At 43.6% G+C, this 21,281-nt stretch overlaps 3 protein-coding genes across 8 annotated transcripts; 2 read left to right on the forward strand and 1 right to left on the reverse strand.

Moving 5' to 3' along the window:
• The first annotated feature begins 159 nt into the window (after positions 1 to 159).
• On the forward strand, positions 160 to 2,653 carry LOC132790232 (SET and MYND domain-containing protein 4). Its single transcript, XM_060798697.1, has 4 exons — positions 160 to 919; positions 976 to 1,978; positions 2,038 to 2,338; positions 2,394 to 2,653. Exons 1-4 carry the CDS (start codon positions 258 to 260, stop codon positions 2,651 to 2,653), a joined length of 2,226 nt encoding a protein of 741 aa, XP_060654680.1. The 5' UTR covers positions 160 to 257.
• LOC132790234 (5'-nucleotidase domain-containing protein 3) lies at positions 2,618 to 5,504 on the reverse strand. Of its 2 annotated transcripts, none has more exons than XM_060798699.1 (7): positions 5,133 to 5,504; positions 4,588 to 4,991; positions 4,227 to 4,522; positions 3,975 to 4,161; positions 3,355 to 3,495; positions 3,140 to 3,291; positions 2,618 to 3,066 (listed from the first exon to the last, which is right to left on the reverse strand). In XM_060798699.1, exons 1-7 carry the CDS (start codon positions 5,392 to 5,394, stop codon positions 2,862 to 2,864), a joined length of 1,647 nt encoding a protein of 548 aa, XP_060654682.1. In that variant the 5' UTR covers positions 5,395 to 5,504; the 3' UTR covers positions 2,618 to 2,861. The 2 variants fall into 2 exon arrangements, with proteins under 2 accessions (XP_060654682.1, XP_060654683.1); XM_060798700.1 differs by having other exon boundaries at positions 5,182 to 5,274.
• A 466-nt stretch (positions 5,505 to 5,970) lies between these two features.
• On the forward strand, positions 5,971 to 17,990 carry LOC132790231 (CCR4-NOT transcription complex subunit 1). Of its 5 annotated transcripts, none has more exons than XR_009632784.1 (11): positions 5,971 to 6,949; positions 8,215 to 8,418; positions 8,484 to 9,056; positions 9,117 to 9,576; positions 9,852 to 11,135; positions 11,637 to 12,416; positions 12,479 to 14,991; positions 15,048 to 16,219; positions 16,278 to 16,637; positions 16,804 to 17,020; positions 17,085 to 17,990. XR_009632784.1 is itself a non-coding variant. In XM_060798694.1 (10 exons), the coding sequence occupies exons 1-10, from the start codon at positions 6,845 to 6,847 to the stop codon at positions 17,188 to 17,190; spliced, it is 7,557 nt and encodes a 2,518-aa protein (XP_060654677.1). In that variant the 5' UTR covers positions 5,972 to 6,844; the 3' UTR covers positions 17,191 to 17,990. The 5 variants fall into 5 exon arrangements, 3 of the variants coding, with proteins under 3 accessions (XP_060654677.1, XP_060654678.1, XP_060654679.1); XR_009632785.1 differs by having other exon boundaries at positions 11,658 to 12,416; XM_060798694.1 differs by lacking the exon at positions 16,804 to 17,020 and having other exon boundaries at positions 5,972 to 6,949.
• The last annotated feature ends 3,291 nt before the right edge of the window (positions 17,991 to 21,281 follow it).

Below are 21,281 nucleotides of genomic sequence, written 5' to 3' on the forward strand. Positions count from 1 at the left end.
TCTTTCCACGATAATAAGAGATTATTTTTTATTATCCAAATGCAGGCGCAAAAATTTAATAATTTTGTTTGCTCAAGTACCTGCCAATACAAATCCCACAACGAATAATGCTTACTTTTCGAAAACTGTACAGTTTGAGATGTACTGTCATCATAGTGTTACGATGGGCAGCACTGTTCACAACAGCTGACTCAGCCGGTACTCACAACAGCCGGCTGATTAATCGATTACTTGTTCATTGAACAACAGCCAAAACAATGTTTGACTTAGCTGAAGCCTTTTCGCGACAGAGTGACTTAATTCAACTAACAACCTATGAAAATGAATTCGAGACAATTAAATCACTACATACGCTGCCCAAAGACAAGCAGAGACATTTCAATGCGCTGACAATACAATTGCTGGACAACTTGGAGCAGCCGGCGAATAAAGAAAGTTGCGCGCAAACTTCACGTTCCCTGAGGGAAGAAGGAAACCGCGTGTATAAATCAAAATGTGACAAAAACGCTGCGGAAGCTAAGGAATGTTTGTTGGCTGCCTGCCGCATTTACACACAAGCCATTCTAGAAGCGGAAGATGCTTTGGATGAGCTGGCTTTGGGTTTCGCCAATCGGGGAATGGCGCTCCAAGATTTCGGCTACTTTCAGCAGGCATATGACGACTGCGCTTGTGCCTTAGAGTTTGGCTATCCGCATCGATTGCAGCACAAGCTGGTGATGCGACAAGCACACTGTGCTTGGCAGCTGGGCAATGTGCAACAGCTGGCGGAGCACCTCTCAATCCTGAAGAAATTGCCGCTAAACGACGGCTATGCAAAGCAATTGGAGCAACTGAAGCAGCAGCTGGAAATTCTGGAAGCAAATCCAAACAACGAGCAGTTGCCTGCGATCCCAGCAGTCCACCGAGTAAACCACAAAATGTAGTTCTAAGTTCACTTTCTATGACTTCAACTTACAATTCTCTCCTTGCCTGTAGCTTGTCCACTCCTGCCAAAGGTCGCCACATGATAGCTACCACAGCGCTTATGAAGGACGAGCTAATATTCACAGAACAAGCACAATGCTTTGTGCCTATCGAGCAGCGTTTAATTTGCCAGCAATGTGCCGCCAGCTTGCTGTGCGCTCCTATTCCATGTCCAGCGTGTCATCAGCGCGTTGTCTACTGCTCGAGGAACTGTCGCCAACTGCATGCCAAAATACATAGCTATGAGTGTGGTGCGTATCGCAGAAATCTGCTCAGCATGCTCGGTGTATCCCATTTGGCATTGCGATTGCTGGTGAAACATCTTCCTGAGTGGATGAAGCAACTGCCAACTGAGAACTCTCGCAATGCTAAGGAACTGTGGCAAGCATTGGTCTACCCAACTACGACAGAGGATTCCCCATCGCTGCAGAGTCTACGCATGATCACGCAGCTTCATAAAGCACCCCAAGAGGAGTTGGTCTATCATGCGCTCTGCGCCAATCTGCTGCAAGTCTATCTCTTCAGCTGTACAAGCTTCTATGAGGACTTAAAGATGGCTAACCAGACTGATTGGCATCTGGTGATTGCAGCACTCATTCTACGTAATGCTGGCCAGCTGCTCGTGAATGGTCATGTGGGCAATGCTTTGGTAATTCACGCGCTGCCCTCCAATGAATTTCCACTGCTGCAGCCTGACATGTGGCAGCGTCCTTATCACTTGAAACGGGGTTATCTGCACAAATTTTCTTCTCGTGAGCTCATCACTGCCATCAATTTGCCGCTTTTGAGTCTTTGCAATCATGCCTGCAATCCTTCGCTGCGCACCACTTTCGATGGTTGCATGGTGAACAATTACGCTGCCTTTGATATTGCGGCTGGCGAGGAGATCTTCAATTGCTATAGCTTGGATTATAAGCATTCGCTGAGTGAGCAGCGTCAGCAGCAGCTGCTGGAGATCTATAAGTTTCGCTGTGACTGCTCCAAGTGTGTGCGTCCAGAAGCTGATGCGGATTATGTAAGTAGGCAATGCTTTGATTTAGTTATTCCCACTAATAGCAAACTCTGTCCTTACAGTTTAATTTCCATCGCTATCGCTGTGAGCAGTGCAAACAGAGCTTTGTGCCCAAAGTAAATCTCAATTGGTGGCAGCAATCAGACGAAATGTTAAGCATCTGTTGCACAGCTTGTGAAGAGACACAGCAGCTTACCTGGTATGATCAATTCCTACAGCTGTTGGAACGCTGTGATGAGCCACGCGACCGTCGCAAGCTCTTCGAAGCATTTGCTGCACTCAACACTTGGCTGCTGGATTTCAACAGCCTCAAACTCAGTCTAGCCAAGGAACTAATTGGAGGATGCTTTGCAGCCAAGGATGGTAACTGAATATTATTATAATATCATTCTAAAACTAAGCTAGTTTTTACTTTTAGCAGGTGCAACTTTCGCAGACTACGATTATGCCGAGTTGTGCAAGATAATTGAGTTCGAGCTCGCTGGCATTGCAGCACAAAGAGGCAGCAACTCTTTGCAGTACATCAGCAATGCGACCTACTTGCTGGACATGATTGCGTGGGGAAAACACAAAGCAAACGCTAAGCAGCTGCAGGCAATGAGAAGCAGCTTCGCTTTCTTGGCCAAGGAAACGCGTGAGATCTTTGTCAACTATTACAACGATTTTATTGAGCAGTAATTAACAGTATATATATAAATTCGCTAGGTATTTGTCAATGATTTTGATCTAACAATATTATAAATTCGCTAGCATCAAATCTAACTAAAAAACAAAAACACAACAAACAACACTGGCACTTTTGTTCACCTAATAACTACATATTATTTCTTGAAAACCGGCAAGATGCTAAAGCAGAGAGCTATCTTCCAATGCTCAACCTCTCCATCTATATAAAATGCGATGCATACTCGTGGGGCATCACGCCACGGCGGGGATAAAAGGTGTGCGATGTCGAGAACTTGTGCAAATTCGTTATGTCACTCGTGTAAATGTCAGCAAACCGGAATAGACGACGAGAGAAATACGTGGGATTGTGATACGTGCGAAATACGCTGCCGAATTGCTCGTTGAACACGTTCTTCGTTTTGTTGCTGCAAATGCAAATTAAGTTGTTTAACATGCTATTGTTCAGTTTGATTATGTAGCAATTGCTTTTGAATTTACCGCAATTGATCACGCTCATCCATCCATTGACGCAGACACACTTGAGCCGCCTCGCTATCGTCGTCCTGCGTGTCCTCGATGAGCTGAGTGAGCATCTGCAGCCAATTGGCGCTCGTCTTAAAGTCCACGCGATTCAGCGTCTCTATCTCGTGCTAAAAATATTTATATGCTAATTTATGTACACTTAATTTATGTAGTAAATGGATTTTACTCACTGCCAGCTCACTGATGATGGCGCCTGTTCGCCAGCTGTGCTTAAGTGTTACATCCGCCAGATCGCTGTAGGGATGATCGCCAAAGTAAAGCACGGAGTGGCCACGCCAACCTTTCAGTTCCTGCAGCTGACGCACTGAACCCTGTAAAACATTTGCATAAACAAGTGAATCAATTAAAGCAATATAAACAGCGTAAAAAACATGTCGACCACTGTTTTTACTCTTATCATAATTTTCCTTGAATCGCCTATATTACAGTTTATACTTTGGATCTTTATTGAAATTCTTCTATTAGCGTATGGCTTAGGAATTACTATTACAGTGATGGGAAGCCTGTCTTCTATAATATTCCTAAAAATCCGGGATCTTCATTTGAACTGGAAAATGTTGTAACTTACATTTTTTTACAGTTCTTACATTTTTAAGTACTTGTTTGTCATTTACAAACTAGCAACGAATCAATATATACTTAACCACTTAGTGTTAATGGCTGTGAACAGTCTCGTAAATAAACTTTAACTATTTAAAAAAATATTAAAAGACTATTATGTAGATTTAAACAGTTGCTAAACAGTTGTTTACTGCCGTTGTTAAAGCAGCTGTCATTGCATGCAGCTCACCTCGTAATAGATTTTGCCCTTCTCCAACTTGAAAACGCGATCCCAGAGATGTGACTTGGTCTTTTCGTCGAACAACCGAATAGGCCGAGATTCGTCAGTAAAGAACTTGGGCTTCCTCGCCTGCACGATGACTACATCGAAGAAGTCGCGCCAATTGGCACCCACCAAATAAGACATTCCGCAATTGCTAATTAACAAAAGTAAAATATGGCATTAATATAGTTAAGATGCACCAATTTTCTCTAGACTTACACAAATGAGAAGGGACTGTTGGTCACCAGAAAGAGATTCTTGCCTGCATCCTGCAGCTTTTGGAAGTATTGCACCAGCTTCGCATTGCGTTCAATGTATTTTTCGGTATTCTTCATGACGGTGGCATGCATAATGGGATGACAGGAGCCCATGGCGGTTCTCGTATCATGGAATACTATTTCGGGATTATAATCGATGCGATTGCGTTCGAAATATTCGATGACATTACACAGCAAACACATCTCGGGCACCGAAAACAGATCCGCTAGCTGCACCATTTTAGAGTTTGTATTGTGCTGTAAGCAGAAAGAGAAGGAAACACTAAACAAGTGGGAGTAATTAGATGAGTTGAAGAACTCACTCGATAAGTGCTATTGGGTCCCTCCACATACGCTATGGGCAGCAGGCGATTGTGATAGAGCTTCAGCACCTCGTCCGCATCAACTTTGGTGCGTCCACGATAAACGGACCCCAGCTGCAGCTGCAGAAACGAGTCGAGCTTGACCAGCAGCCCCTTCTCCACATCATAGTGCAGACCTCGCACTGCAAAATTCGGCTCATATTCCAGTTCCAAGATGTCATCGGGATAGCGAAAGCGTTTCACGAGCATTTCACGTGCCAAATTGTAGAGCAAATCCTCCAATATGGGCTTGTAGCAGGCCAGCGTGTAATCATAGTCGAAGCCATAGACCTGCACCTCGCTCAAGTCGAGTTCATTGCACGCAAAGACAGCATCTGGATGCACATCGACTGGCAGCTTCTTGGCTGCAAATAATAGAAGAGCAACATTTAGTTTCTAAGTTCAAACAATTTAACCCTAAACTAATAATAGAGAGAGAGAGAGGAAAATGTAAAGAGGGATAGTGGTGCATTTTACTGTGCCTAAATTGAACTATTAAGGCTTACATTGAAATTTCTTTTTGGTTGCTTCGTAGAGCTCTTGGAAATCACTCACTGTTTTTGGGCTCGTGATAAGAGCGTGGCCTGTAACGGCTTCTTCTCCACCAGTATCGATATTATTGATGCTGCTCAAATAACGTGATAGGTTTAATCGATTCTTCAGCCTGCTGCCCGCATTGCGGGTTGCGAATGTGTTGTTGCCATTGGATAGCAGTACATTTTGTTTAAATTGTAATGCACTAGCAATTGATCTACGCACTGTACACATTTAACTTGTTTTAATTGATTTTAACTGCTTGCTGCTGATGTTGCGTTGCTTCGCTTAGAGACTTGCTCGTTATGTACACTGGCGTGTTGCGCACGCCAATAAGAAAACACGTTCAGACTGCATGATGGCTTATTGGACACATGTTATGCTCACTATTGCGCATGTATCCCAAAGAATATGGTTAAATTTAATATCCCATTACATCTGTTGAACACAGCTACTCTTATTTTTCTTTAAATAATTAAAAGTCGTTAATAATTAAGAATTTTAAAACAGCTGATCGAGCAGGTGTCACACTACGCAACACTGACCCTATCGTAGCAATTCAATCAGTCCAATAGGAACGATACCAAGAATTCTGAATTTTAAACAGTGCAACCGCTTATTCTAATTTTCATATATTTTCATATTTTAAAAAATGTTAAGGAAAATAAAAAAATTAATACGTTTTCTACCCTCTTGCCATCCTCGCTGCTCATATGTTTTCAAGCTAGTACTTGCGGAAGTGGTATATTTCGTATCTTTAACGCAGCAAAAAATAGTTTATTTTGAAATTGAATTTGCGGTCACGCTGATCTCGTACTGCGAGACGAATAAAATTAAAGCGATCGAATAGCGATTAAATTAATCAAAATTAAGTGTTTAAATACAACGAATTTCGAACGAAATTGTAAGCCTAGTGCTGAAGATCCCAAATTCCCAGTGACTTCGTTAATTGAAATCAGTGGGAAAGGCGTGCAGCGTGAACAAATCAAGAAATTTCTTTATGCCATCAGTGCATGTGTCAGTGTGTGCGTCGTGTGTGTTGCTGCTGACTGTGTGCGTACGTGCGATTCATTCATTCCCATTACGTGTGTGCTGCTGGCAAGATTCGGACTGGGTAAAAGTTAACCAAATAAATAAAGCAGAAGCAGCAACAGCTAGCTAGCCAGCCCATGACTTGTACAATTCGCTGCTCGTTGTTGTTGTTCACATTGTCAAAATAGATGCTTGCAATGTAGAGCTGCTGTTGGCCCCTTTGATGGGGCCTCAGCCAAGTGCCATGAAATAGGAATTATATGCAAGCGACGAAAACAAAAACATTTATACTAAATATAATAATATTTGCGCCGCAAATTAAAAAGGAAAGCAGCCATCGTACGTTTAACGTTTTGAAGAAGAAGCAACAATAAATACGTCAAAATACCAATACAAAGACGAATTGGAATTTCGTCGTATTGGTAAATACATACACACAGAGCCACATATATACATATATGTATGTGCATATGTGTGAAAAGTATTTTCGACGAATTTTGCCGTTATCAACACCACCACCCACCCAATAGCACAATTAAACGCTCAGTCGTCTAAAAGAGCCAAACACAACGACAACAAACAGACAAGACAAAAAGAAAAAGAAGAAAAGCTCAACGAACACCAACAACTAACAAATTTGATACGTAGAATTATGAACGTAGAGAACCAATTGAAGACACCGCTAACGCAGATTCGTAATTTGGTCAAACACGTGAACAAACGAAATTTTAATGAGAGCAGCGAACAAATAAAGCAGGTATGTTTCTTCACATTTAACCTTGTTTTCAACCAACTAAAAAAATACATAACCAAATAGTAATAATAATAACAACAACAAAAACACAATGGCAGCGCTGCGACAATGAAACTGTTTTACGAGTGTTGGCAAATTTCGCACATATATCGGTTAGGTTCCTGAACAGACCAGTGCTGCCAACTTAATCGCAAAGCGGCGACTTCGACTATAGCGCCATTTCGCTCGCACATGCATTTTTGCCGACGCCATTACAGTTTGTGTAAAAGCAGAAAATTTCTCTGCGTTGCGCGAGTTTCTTGTACAAAAATTTGCCTTTTTTGTTAAGTTGCAAGTTAATTATAATATAGAAAACTAGTTTTATTTGTAACTACAAACAATGCGTGTCGCCGATGCGTGCGCCCTAATGTAAAAAGTGTAGTGAAATTGTGTGCAAAAAAAAACCCAGAGTACAAACTTTTCTGCCAGCTGCGCTGCGCTGCCGCCGCCAGCCCTTCATCAAGTTCAGTGTACTGATTGAGACTGGACTTGTCTACATTACTTTATATTCTGGGTGCGCAATAAGTTTGCAAAATCCATCCTCGCAGACAATTGGAGTTCGGTAAGGACATGGATATTACATTTTTCTTATTGCGAAATTTGCAATTGTAATTTCGCTATATACTATATGCGTCTATGCATATATCCCTCTCATTGACTTCCTTTCACCCCTCGAAAATGTCGCAAGTCGAACGATGAAGAAGTACTTTGTATGTCTTTTGGTTTTTTTTTTTCTTCACTTTGCATTTTTGTTGTGGAGCAGCAGCTGCGCGACCACAGCTGTTGTTGTCTCGCTTCTGCGTACACTTGGTTGTGTTGAGTTATAGTTTTCGCCTTTTGCTGGAACCTTCACACTTGGCACACACACACACAAATTGCGTGTTAGGTGTTTTGTGTTGTTGTAAGTATTAAAAAAAAAAGAAGAAACTTATTTAGTTCAGAAAACAGAGAGAATTACTGAGTTTTTGTTAAGTTAGCAACGCCACACATTTCTCTTTATGTCTTGTCAAAATTTCAAAGTGTGCAATGAAAATCGAAGAAAAAGAAGATATTAAATAATTGCATCAATTAATTCTGTTAATTGTGTGCGCGCCTGCTGTAATCGCTCATGTGTTATCGATCTCTCACTTCTGTTGCTCGGGCACGACAAAATGCTCAGGTAATCGAAATCGCTATTAATCGTCTCTCTACTTCTCCCCTTCTCTTCCCCACACATTCTCTTTGTGCAGTTCATCCAAGATTACGGCCTCGAAGCGGATCGCAGCTGTCTCCGCTATCTGTTCACGGTACTCAACTTGAACGATTCGGCTCCAAACGTCGCTGCCCAGCTGCAGGCGAAGCTGCTTGGAGCCCACTTGCAGCGTCAACTGCAGAGTTCATCGTTTGTGACCAACATTTGCATAGCCTTCGATCATCACTTTGCCAAACAAAAGGTTGGTACCCCTGCTGTCCCAAGACATATCTATAAATTACTATTTACTTACTATTCCCTTTAAAGAGTCTGAAGCCGCTTGCTCTTGCCGAGCTCATTGGACAGGTTGCCAAGCTCACTGGCATCAACAAACTCTGCGAGTGTATCTTTGCGCTAGCGGTCACCCATAGCACACATCCGGAACTTCGTCAGTGTGCTCGGGACAGTCTACGGCATCTGCTGCCCGAGTTGCTCGATTCGTATTTGGGTCACAACGCGGCTGCAGCGAGTGGATTGCACGAGATCTCGTTTGACCTGCTGCAGTATTTGCTGTGCTGTTTGAACGAATACGTTTCACCGCAGTTGGAATCGCAGTTTCTGGACAAACTGCGCGAGGAGTTTCCACGTGAGGCGGTGCCATTGGTTTTAGCTCCGCTTTTGTATCGCAGTGCAACAACGTCGCACACAACCAGCACAGCAACGTCGACGACGGCCTCGTCGAGCTCCAAGCCCAACGAAACTGATGCTGAGGAGGAGACGCCGAACACGAATACGGCGAACACCGGCAGCAGTTGGAGCAGCTCCAATGCAGATAATCTGAATGAAGTTGGCATTGAGGATATCTATGACCACTTATCCGAGATAATATTTTCAAAACAGGTGAGCTGCAGATCACCATCTCTTCATTTAGGTCTTAGTTTATAACTTGCGTTTTCACAGGGCAAAAATAATATTATGGACACATCTTGGATTAATTTAATCCTTGAAATCGGTTATGAATTTACATCGAGCGTTGAAGAGTGCAAAAATCATTTGTGTTGCGGCGGTGCCTCTCGCGAGTTGCAGCCCAAAGATGTTGCCAAAATTGTGGGTCTCATGTGCCGACGTCACTCGTCGTTGCTCGACTGCAATGTAAATCTACCGACACCAGCCAACTTTTGGCCTGGACAGGGACAACAGCAAGGTGGAGGAGGCGGCGGCTCTGGCTCTGGTTCCCAGTCCACCCAACAGAACTCCAACAATAACAACAATGATGGCGGAAGCGAATCTGGCAGCTCGGCCAGTGACAAAAAGGACAAGAAGGAGACGACAGATGCAACACAAACATGGAAGCCGGATGTCTTTGTGCAAGCGCTCAAGGAGCTGGTGCCACAACTCAACTGGAAGGATGTGTGCATGGGTAAGTTACTGACGATAAGTGTCTAGTAATCGTGGTGTTATCAGTTTGATCTCAATGTCACTATTTTGTTTGTATTACTGTCAATCTATAATGTTTTAAGTTTTGTTGTTTGTTTCTTCAAATTATAAATGTTTTGTTTTTTATACCTATACAAGACGCAATCGTTATAGTATCAAGTGTGGTACAAGTTTTTTTTTAGTAATACGACAGTTTTATTTTATGTAGTCTTCTCATATCCATTAATAACCTTCTGTCTTTCCAAATGCTTATTGCAGAGTTCGATCATCCCGAATTTATTTTAAAGGATCGCATTGGTCTAGACCTGCTGCTAACCATCTTGAGGCTGGCCACACAATCGAATCTGTTTCCTCAACCGGAATGCATTTATCGCCACTGGGCGAACACAGAGGGTCAGCTGTCGCTGATTACGACAATGCTAAAGAATCCCGATCTGTTCTCCTTTGCCGACTACGTCTTCAGTCAGCCTACGTTGGATGTGCTAAAGACGCCACCCGATGCGGATAACAAGGAAATTGCCGCATGGAAATCACTGCATTTGGTTGAAGTGCTGCTCTCCATAGCGGACAAGGGATACTTTAGTCAAGTGCACGAACTGTTCAAATTTCCGGCGCAAAATTGTCCCGATGTGCTATTCCTCGCATTGTTGCACATTAATCCGCCAATCACCCCATTGCGACAGGATCTATTCAATCAATTGATACCCACTTTCCTGGGCAATCATCCTAATTCGAATGTGATCTTGGGCAGTGCATGGAGCTCGACAAACTTTCAGCTGCGCAACAGCATCATGAACGCCATGTCAGAGTGGTATTTGCGTGGCAGTGAATACGATCAGGTGAAACTGTCGCGCATCTTGGATCTGGCCCAGGATTTGAAGGCGCTGTCGTCACTGCTTAATGCACGCTCATTTCTGTTCATCATTGATTTGGCCTGTTTGGCCTCACGTCGCGAATACTTGAAGTTGGAGAAGTGGTTGAGCGACAAGATACGTGAGCATGGCGAGCCCTTCATTCAAGCCATGATCAAGGTGTTGCAACGTCGCTGTCCCCAGGTGACCAATGCCAAGCTACCCGAAGATCAGCTTCCCCCCAAGCAAGCTCAACTGTTGCCCGAAACCGTAACCACAATGATCAGCTGTCTGCAAGCGTGTATCAACACTTGCATGCAATCCGAAATGGTTGAAATTATCATGCAGATGGTGGCAAATGTTGCTATCATGGCGAACAAAGCGCGTGCTGCACAACAGCAACAACAGCAGCAGCAGCAACAACAGCAACAGGCTGGTGGACCACAAGGGTTAGTGCCACCTCCGCCAAACATTATGCGGGGACATCGTGGCATGGATTTGCCGGGTGGAGGCATTGTGCCTGGTGCTGTGCCACCACAGCCGCAGCCACAGCAGCCGTTCTCTGGCAACCTGAATGCACAACAAATGTTTGGACCCGGCGGCATGGATCCGTTGACCAACATGTCCAACAATCTGGCTGGCCTCAATCTTGGAGGTCCAAATGGAGCATTCAATTTTGGCGGCATGCTGAGTAAGTATAAACAAAGTAATGTTTTAATGTTGTCGGTGGTTTCCACATGAGCTTGGGAATTAGGCAGTGAATTTAAATAATTTAAGAATTAGTAAAAAAAAGTAACACAAACTACGACTGCAAGCTACGAAAACTTTATGGTGGCTTCAAACCCGACCTTGGAATGATTCAATTGGCTCTCTTCAAATATTAAATTTATAATATTCACTTTTACGTAATTAAAAACCGATTGAAAACACATAATTCGTAACAATTGTTACTAAATTAGAGAAATTCTAATTCATTTTAGTTAAACAACTTTAATGGCGAATGAATTTCATTCAAATAGCTCACTAAATCGATTTTCTTTAAAGAAGCCGCTTACATATTAATATCTAAAGAATGTTTCACGTTTATTATCTGCTCATGTTTCTCTTCTATTGTTGCCTTTTGCTTTTGTTTTTGTTGTATGTGTGTGCATGTTTTTAATGCTTTGGATTTACATTTATTATACGGCTACAGACAACTTGGTTTCTACTCCAGCATCTCCGTCACGACTCATGAATCCCGGCGCCAACCCCTATCCGCCCATTCCCATACAGATCCCAGCACCACCGCCACCAAATGTGGGTAATCTGGGACGTATGTTGCCAACGGGGCCACAGCCAACACCAACGACGCCAAATCCCAGCTCAGGCATGGCTGATCTGCAGATGCCCGTATCCAAGGAGGTGGAGGATGAGGCGAACTCATACTTTCAACGCATCTACAACCATCAGCCGAATCCCACGCTCTCAATCGATGAGGTGCTGGACATTCTCCAGCGCTTCAAAGAGTCGAGCAATCGTCGCGAACAGGAGGTCTTCCTTTGCATGCTGCGCAATCTCTTTGAGGAGTATCGCTTCTTTGCCCACTATCCCGAGAAGGAGTTGCAAATAACAGCGCAGCTCTTTGGCGGCATCATCGATCGGAATTTGGTGCCCACATTCGTGGCGTTGGGACTCTCGTTGCGCTGTGTGCTCGACGCTCTGCGCAAACCCGAAGGTTCCAAGCTCTATTACTTTGGTGTGACGGCACTCGATCGCTTCAAGACCCGACTGCACACCTACAACAAGTACTGCGAGCACATACGCTCCATACCGCACTTTACTGACTTCCCGCAACATCTCATTCAGTATGTGGAGTACGGCATGCATGGCCAGGAGCCGCCGCAGCAGAAACTGATTGGCCTCAGCAATACCATACCATCTGCCCTTGGCCAGGGAGCAGCTGATCCATTGTATCGTGCTAATTCAATGCCCGGTAAGATTCAACAATTCAATTTCAGCTATATTCGATTGCAACTAAATTATTTCTGATTTCAGGCAATATGCCAGCTGCTTCGAATGTGCTAAAGCCACCAGTTGTGGTCTCTCATGCAACACGCATGAAGTCCATTGCGAATGCCACCAATATTGATACGCTGCTGGTTGCCAACCAGGAGGAAAAGGTGACTGTGCCACCAGAGCCGGTGCAGGACAAAACTGCGTTTATATTCAACAACCTCAGCCAACTGAATATACCGCAAAAGTGCGAGGAGATCAAGGAGATCATGACCAAAGAGTATTGGCCCTGGTTGGCGCAGTATTTGGTGCTGAAGCGAGCCTCCATGGAGTTTAACTTTCACACGCTCTACTACAATTTCCTTGATGCACTAAAGAATAGCGAAATCAACAGATTTGTGACCAAGGAAACACTGCGTAACATCAAGGTGTTGTTGCGTTCCGACAAGGGTGTCATCAATTTCTCGGATCGCAGTCTGCTCAAGAATCTTGGCCATTGGCTGGGCATGATGACCCTCGGACGCAATCGTCCGATCCTGCAGATAGATTTGGATCTCAAGTCCCTGCTCGCCGAGGCTTATCACAAGGGACAGCAGGAGCTGTTGTTTGTGGTGCCATTTGTGGCCAAGATACTTGAGTCGTCGGCCAAGTCACGCATTTTTAAATCGCCCAATCCCTGGACTATGGGTATTATGTATGTGCTGGGGGAACTGCATCAGGAGCCGGATCTCAAACTGAACCTTAAGTTCGAAATCGAAGTGCTGTGCAAAACGCTCAATCTGGAGCTGGACAAATTGAAGCCAGTCATCTATCTGAAGGATCCAACGCGTGCGCTGCTCATCGAACAACAGATGTCGCAACCGAAGCCAAAGGCTGTCGAGGCGCCGCCACAACAACAACAACAGCAGCAACAACCGCCGCCGCAACAGCAACAGCAGCAACCACCACCGCCGCCACCATCAGCTGAGGTGGATCCACAGACTATGATGATGAACAACTCGAACGCACCAGGATCTGTGTCGTCACCCAATCTGCCCACAGATCCCAGCCAAGTGGTGTTGCCACCACCAGAGCCACGCTACTCTTACGTCGAGGTGAACGTGTCCAATTTCCAGCTGATTGCCCAGCAATTGGTGTTGCCAGCGAACATTCCGTTCCTTCACGCCAATCCCGGCATCAAGCACATCGTGGTTAATGCCATCGAACGCACAATTACCGATTGGTTGCAGCCCGTCGTTGATCGCAGCATACGCATTGCCTGCGCTACCACAGAACAGATTATACGTAAAGATTTCGCTCTGGATGCGGACGAGAATCGCATGCGCACCGCTGCCCATCAAATGGTACGCAATCTGGCCGCTGGCATGGCCATGATCACGGGCAAAGACGAAATCGCACGCGCCATCAGTCAGAATCTGCACAAGGCGTTTATTAGTGCACTCACTGGTGTGTCCAGCATGTCCGATATTCAGGCTGCATCCGTGCAGCTGGCCAACGAGAATGTGGAACTGGTGTGCGCCTTCATACAGAAGACATCGGCAGAGAAATCGGCGCTAGAGATCGATCGACGACTGTCGACCGACTTTGAGACGAGGAAAATTGCACGCGAAGAGGGCAGTCGCTTTGTCGACGCTCAGATCTTGAGCTACCAGCAGGAGCGTCTGCCGGAGCCAGTGCGTCTCAAGGTGGGCCCTGCACCGCCTACTCTGTATGCTGTCTACTCAGAGTTTGCACGCAGCATTCCCGGATTCCAACAGATGAGCGATCGTGACATTGCACTGTTTGTACCGAAGCCACAGGATCTGCAGCCACCGAATGTGTTTGCCAACGATGAAAGCAGCATGGTCTATGCCGAGGTCGCTTCCAAAATGGAAGCGTTCATGAATGCTGCTATGAATGTGCCCACACTGCAGCTGCAGGCCAGCAAGATTGCGATGCTTTTGAATGCACTGATGAACACACGTCGCTTGCGCGATCAGGAATCTGCTTTTAATCTCTTGACCCGTGCCGTTGAGGGCTTGACTGAGGGTCTGATTAATGTTCAGGATCACATGGAACAAATGAAGCTGTACCGCGATATCCACTTGCGCATTCTCAGTCTGTTGCACAACAGCTTTGGCGCCCCGAACACTGAGCGTGCGGTGACCAAGTGCTTCTTTGACATTCGCGAGGATGTGCGCTACAATGTGGAGGCGGCTCGCGCCCTGATTACATCCCACTTTGTCAACCTCAATCAGTTTGATGGTATGCTGCGCGATTGCATGGACAATGGCAACAACTATGTTGCCTTCTCGTTTGGCATTGCGCTGATCGAGCGTTTGATTATGGAGGATCGTGCCATCAACATTGTGTCGGACAATGAATTCATGGCCACAGTTGAACTGCTTGGACGTCTGACACAACATCGTCATCGCTATCCCGAGTGCATTGTGAATGCCATTGAGACACTCTGGTCTGGCAATCTCAACACCAGCGACTATGGACCATTCAATCCTGGTGAGCGTTATCTCGCTGGCACATCGCATTACATTCACTCCGGCATGCATCATGTTAGGGTAAGTTTGAAGAAATTCGTTAAATATAGATTGCTAACAACATTTTAATTTTACAGTCATGCGACACAGATGATCCGCCAGGTCTACAGGAGAAGACCGAGTTTCTGCTCAAGGATTGGGTTGCCCTCTACACACAGCAGAATCAGCAGACAACTCGCGATGCGCGCCATTTCGGTGCCTTCGTCCAGAAGATGAACACGTATGGCATTTTGAAGACGGATGATCTGATCACACGTTTCTTCCGTCAGGCAACACACATTTGCACAGATGTGGTGTACCGCATGTTCGCGGAACCCAGTCTGCCTATCAACCAGGCCAAGAACAAGATATTCCAATGGATCGATGCTTTCGTGCATTTGATTGCGATGCTCGTGCGTCATTCCGGCGAGGCGGGCAATCCAACGACCAAGATCAATCTGTTGAACAAAGTGCTGGGCATTGTACTCGGTACACTGTTGAAGGATCACGAGATGCGTGGCGTCGGCTTCCAGCAGGTTGGCTACCATCGCTTCTTCATGATGCTCTTCATGGAACTGTGCAGCGCCGATGTGAACTTGGAGTCGCTGATGCACAGCATCGTGTCGGCCTTTGCCTACACATATCATCTGCTCAATCCGAGCGTTGCGCCAGGCTTCTGCTTTGCCTGGCTGGAGCTCATCTCTCACCGCGTCTTCCTTGGCCGCATTCTGGTGCAGATACCTGGCCAGAAGGGTTGGCCTCTGTATGCCCAACTGTTGCAGGATCTCTTCAAATATCTCGCACCATTCTTGCGCAACACCGAACTGGGCAAACCCGTCCAGTTGCTCTACAAGGGCACGCTGCGCGTCCTGCTCGTGTTGCTGCACGATTTCCCAGAGTTCCTCTGCGATTATCACTTTGGCTTCTGCGACACCATACCGCCCAACTGTGTCCAGATGCGTAACATCATTCTCTCGGCCTTTCCACGCAACATGCGTCTGCCCGATCCCTTCACACCCAATCTGAAAGTTGATATGCTTTCGGACAGCAGCAATGCGCCCAAGGTGTGCAGCAGCTACATCATGAACATTCAGCCGCCAAACTTCAAAAAGGATCTGGACTCGTACTTGAAGGCACGCGCTCCCGTCACATTCCTCTCGGAGCTGCGGGGTCATCTGCAGGTGACCAGTGAGCCAGGCACACGCTACAACATGACGCTGATGAATGCCTTGGTCATGTATGTGGGCACCCAAGCAATTGCCCTAATCAGGTAAGTCTCACCCAGCTTACATACATTGCTCCACTTATTCACTTTTCGCCTTCGACAGGAACAAGAACTTTGTGCCCAACACATCGAACATTGCGCACAGCGCACACATGGACATCTTCCAGAATCTGGCCGTTGATCTGGACACCGAGGGTCGCTATCTATTCCTGAACGCCATTGCCAATCAGTTGCGCTATCCCAACAGTCACACGCACTACTTTAGTTGTGCCGTGTTGCATTTGTTCGCCGAGGCCAACTCTGAGGCAATTCAAGAGCAGATTACACGTGTTCTGCTCGAGCGTTTGATTGTAAATCGCCCGCATCCATGGGGACTGCTCATTACATTCATTGAGCTAATCAAGAACCCGATTTACAAGTTCTGGGATCATGATTTCGTGCACTGTGCACCCGAGATTACCAAGTAAGTTTGGCACTCAAATAATTGATGTCCGTGTTATCCTTAAGCCGCCTTCAGTTAGTTAGCGTAGTTTGTATCACACACAAATGCACCGTCTCCATAATGCACTCACACTGGAGCCAAGCAGATGCTTGATTACTTATGATTTCGTCGTTCATTTCGTTTTCAGATATTTTGGTGAATGTCTGAATGTGTTTACTCGATTCGAGTCATTGAATGGCATTCAGTGTGCAGCCTAGAGAGCGAAGAGTTTCATAATATTGTTACAATAATAATGAACATCATATCATTTCATGCATGCATCATACCCGCAACTCATTTTTTGTATTACCTATTGATTTATTTGTAATTCAATTTCGCATATAAGAAATATTTTTTAATACATTGTAAGTGCAGACGATTGTCAATTTAATCGCTAATGTAACCTTCTTTAATGTGTTTTATTTGCAGGTTGTTCGAGTCTGTGGCGCGCTCTTGCTTGGCCAAGTCCAATGTAACACAACAGCTAAACATGGCCGTCGATGGCGAGAACCAGGAGGTCGTCAATATTAACTGAGGAAACGCTACCGTCGAAAGATTTGGCATGGAAGTTTGTGCCCTTCAACGCAGAGATCAATCGATATTGCATCATCGTTATCAGTAACAAACAGGAGCAGCAGGAACAGCAGCAGCAGCAACATTAGCAGCAAAGAAAGGCAACCCCCATAAAATCAATTATATATATATATACTAACAAAATGTGTTTAGTTTTTAGTAAATCGTTTTAAGAAAATATTGAAACAATGAAAATACGCTGAGAAAAACAAAAATTCGCCAGTTCAAAAATAACAAACAAAAATCAAACAAAAAGAAAAACTGGCCACCGAAGAAAAAACAGAACTGTTAAATACGAAAAAAATCGAACTGTATTTAGTAGTAATTGTTTTGAGATAACCGAGATGAGAACATTTTAAATGCCCGCAAATGTTAAACAAATTTTAATTGAGTTGTATTATAATTATAAATGAAATTCCTGTATTTACCTGTGGTTTTATACCTGGGCTCAGGTAGCAATTAGCTGTCCGGTTCAAACGCCCTAAATATAATGCTAGATGGAATAGTAAATCAAATGAAAAACACAAAAAACTATCTACTTATAAAAATAAAAACACAACAAAGAAAAAAAAAAAAACAAAATGCAAAAAAAATCTTTAAAAATATAAAAAATGTTAAAGAAAAAAATGGTAAAATGTACTCGAAAACACAAAAAACTAACAAATGCGATGTAAATATGTAGTTGTTGTTGCTATTGATATGGAACAACAACAACAATAACCATGATGATAATAATAATAACAGCGGTAACATTATTATAAACGAAAAGACATAGCAGCAACAACAAGCACATATAATAGTATACATATATATTTATTATTATGTATGTATATATATCACATGTAACTAAATAACATACTTAAATATTCTCATCAGATATGTGTATTTATAAATACGGAGCAGAAATTATTGTGTAAAGCCAATTTCAATGCAATTCAAGAAAAGAAAAAGCTGTTACAGACAACTTTTTATGCTTCTAATTAGATTTTCGTATACTCCTCAATTAATTTTTAAACTGTTTCAAACATGCTCGGGGAGGAATGATCGATCTTCTCTTCAAGATAAATACTTATGTATATGCCCCTAATTTTGTACTATTATTAACAACAACAACAAAATGAAAAACGAAACAAACATTGCATTGAAACTTCAATTTTTTAAATTGCGTATTTATATTGTAAAAATCGGAATCGTAAACGGAAACAAAGTGATCGGAGTCAGATGTATAGAGAAGATATATATATATATATATAAATATATTTAAAGGTAAATAGAAAGAGATATATATTAAATTCGTAAATGTAAAGCGATTATATGGACGAGAAGAGTTGCAGATGAAGATTGAGATAAAAGTTTATTTTATATCTAAAATTCCTATGTTTAGTTTATTTTAATGTTAATTAAATGTTACTAGCAATCAACTAAGCCGCCTCACTGCAACAATAGACATGCCCAACATTAGTTTATACAGACACACAAACACACACACACACTTCACACACAGGCACATTAACTGTATTTATGTACGTCAGCAAATTGTAATTGAAATTGAAGGGAATTGAATTGCCCGGCATTGAAGAGCATATCGACTGGGGGCAGGCGAAGGCAAAGCCAAATGTGTACAGTAACAAGATGCCCCAAGGCGGGGCATGCCTCGCTCACACACACACGTATACATACATACATACATACATACATACATACATACACACAAAGCGCACACATACACAATACCAATATCAACTCATTTATAGACTAATTCAATTATGCAGACGCAGCAAGAACAACAGCAACAACAAAAAGCAGAACATCTGATTTCAATAATTGCAGTTAAAGAAAGGGTATTAGCATTCAACAAAAAAATATCTATGATAATACTACTATACGGTGAAGTGCTAACGATTTCCGATTCTTATGTAAATGCGTTCAACAAGAATAACAGCAAAAGCAAGATGAAAACAAAAAGTGAAATATATAATAAATATATATATATATATATATATATATATATATATATATATATATACGATAATCCAATACAATCGAAATAAGTAACATTATGCATTAAGTGGAAATAATATTAAATATATGTATAAATGGCAAAATTTTACAAATCCCGAGTTTTAATATGTTGGCCAGTGGGCTCATACTTGCATGTGCCAGTGTGTGGAACACTTAAAAAAGCTCTATTTATTGGAGCAAAGGGCTTTTTTAGAGTAACCCCGCCTCCTCTCTGCCTAACTACCTTTCGAATATATATAACTGTATGTATGTATGTATATAGCTGTGTGTATGTATGCGTTGTCCCATTTCCGCACCCAGACTTACATAAGACCCCCAACGAAAGGCACATGAGTGGGCGGACGGGCCCTGGGGACGGGGGGTTCACATTTAGGTTAAGTAAACAGAAGAAAACAACGAAATGTCGATAAACGGATGGAGGAAAAGAGTTTTACAGTACATAACAAAAAACAAACATACATATGTACATACATATAATACATACATGTGTAGTTATGTGTTTCTATTGTAAATACATTGACACGATTTCAGCATTAATTGAAATGCTGCAGTCATCGCTATCGCTGGCTGTTAATTCACATGAAATTTGACAGAAGGCTGAAAAATGCTAGTTGTATGTACATACATACATTTGTACATGTGTGTCTGAGTGTGTGTTTTTATCGTGTATCGGTGTCGGGGGCCTATAACTGTGTGTGCGCTTGGCAACCGGGCAACAACAACAGCAGCAGCAGCAACAACATAAAAAATGTGGCACACTTAACTGCTGCGTCGACGTCGCAGTCGCTGCGCAAAATTCCCCTGCTCACTCTGTCCCGTGTAGCTGCTCCCTACATACAACAACACATCGTGTACATAATGTGTATCCGAAAGATACAAAAAAGCGCGTCCAATTTGAATGTGCTTAGAAGTGCGCGCGCGCGATTGCGAGAGCGCCCCAGAGCGAACGTGAGAGAGAGAGAGAATGAGTTTCGTTAAAAAGCTCCAACTGCGGCAGCCGCTACAGCGCCAGCTTCAATACACTTACACATGCCGTCACGTGTTCGTGTTGGACATGTGTATGTACACCGTAGTTGTGTGCGTGTGTGTGTATATGCCGCGCAGCTGTGGTTGATGTAGCGCAGCGCAGAGCTTTTTGTGGCGCACGTTAAGCTCGCGCGCTGGCTACGCGAGCTGCTGGCTGACTCAGCAGTGCCATTAGTTTGAACACATTTTCTGTATGCTTGTATGTATGTACGTTTGTTTGCCTGCTGCCTTTGGGGCTACACTGTTTTTTCTGCTGCTGTTTCGCTTTTTTCCAGCGCGTTTTTTCTCTTCTCATCTCTCAAGTACAGCGAAGCACTGTTGTTGTTGTGTGTGCGCATTGCGCATAATTGTTGTAGTTGTTTTTGCTTTTGCTTTTCATATATTTTTTCTTGTTATCGCCTTTCAAATGTTTATGCAGCGTTGCAAGAGCTGACATACACATACATATGCACATATAAACATGCATTTTGCATTGCCAGCAATGGACCTTTAAACATTGCTGTGGACGGTCCCACGAAACCACACAAAAACCACAACTGGATTTCTTTCTATTTCTTTCTCTACCTGTACTCATGTGTGTGTGTCTGTGTATGTGAGTGTATGACTGTTTTTCTATCTCTTGCTGGCTGGCCACACTTTCGCGCTCTAGCTCACTCTGCGCTCATGTCGCTGCTGACCCAGTTTCTTAGGCTTGCCTTGCACTGACTGGCCAAGTGGCTTTGGCTTTAGCTTTAGCTTTGGGTTTGACTTGGTTTGGTTCGGTTTTTGGCTTGGCTTTCACAACGCTCGCTTGCTTACAACGCACAACTTTCTTGTTCGCACCGCACCCTTTTGCCCTTGCCACTCCCCTTTCTTCCGAAACACACAAAAAAGTAGAACCAAAGTCCACTTTTGGGTTTCCACTTTGCCCACAGCCTCCCAATAAAATGTCCCTTTGCTCAGTTTACAAATTAAAATGTAATCTTGTTAAATTGAAATGCTAACGGAAATTATACAAAGCTCGAA

Source organism: Drosophila nasuta, chromosome 3, assembly GCF_023558535.2.
Source record: "Drosophila nasuta strain 15112-1781.00 chromosome 3, ASM2355853v1, whole genome shotgun sequence".
NCBI lineage: Eukaryota > Metazoa > Arthropoda > Insecta > Diptera > Drosophilidae > Drosophila > Drosophila nasuta.

Bases quoted from the DNA above. Each gene is read 5' to 3' on its own strand.
- LOC132790231 (XM_060798694.1), top strand. From the start codon at position 6,845: ATGAACGTAGAGAACCAATTGAAGACACCGCTAACGCAGATTCGTAAT. The intron at 11,136-11,636 runs GTAAGTATAAAC...ATACGGCTACAG, and splicing joins CAATTTTGGCGGCATGCTGA to ACAACTTGGTTTCTACTCCA. The intron at 12,417-12,478 runs GTAAGATTCAAC...TTCTGATTTCAG, and splicing joins TCGTGCTAATTCAATGCCCG to GCAATATGCCAGCTGCTTCG.
- LOC132790234 (XM_060798699.1), bottom strand. From the start codon at position 5,394: ATGTGTACAGTGCGTAGATCAATTGCTAGTGCATTACAATTTAAACAA. The intron at 4,992-5,132 runs GTAAGCCTTAAT...TATTATTTGCAG, and splicing joins AACCAAAAAGAAATTTCAAT to CCAAGAAGCTGCCAGTCGAT. The intron at 3,067-3,139 runs GTAAATTCAAAA...TTGCATTTGCAG, and splicing joins GATGAGCGTGATCAATTGCG to CAACAAAACGAAGAACGTGT.
- LOC132790232 (XM_060798697.1), top strand. From the start codon at position 258: ATGTTTGACTTAGCTGAAGCCTTTTCGCGACAGAGTGACTTAATTCAA. The intron at 920-975 runs GTAGTTCTAAGT...CCTTGCCTGTAG, and splicing joins CACCGAGTAAACCACAAAAT to CTTGTCCACTCCTGCCAAAG. The intron at 1,979-2,037 runs GTAAGTAGGCAA...CTGTCCTTACAG, and splicing joins CAGAAGCTGATGCGGATTAT to TTTAATTTCCATCGCTATCG.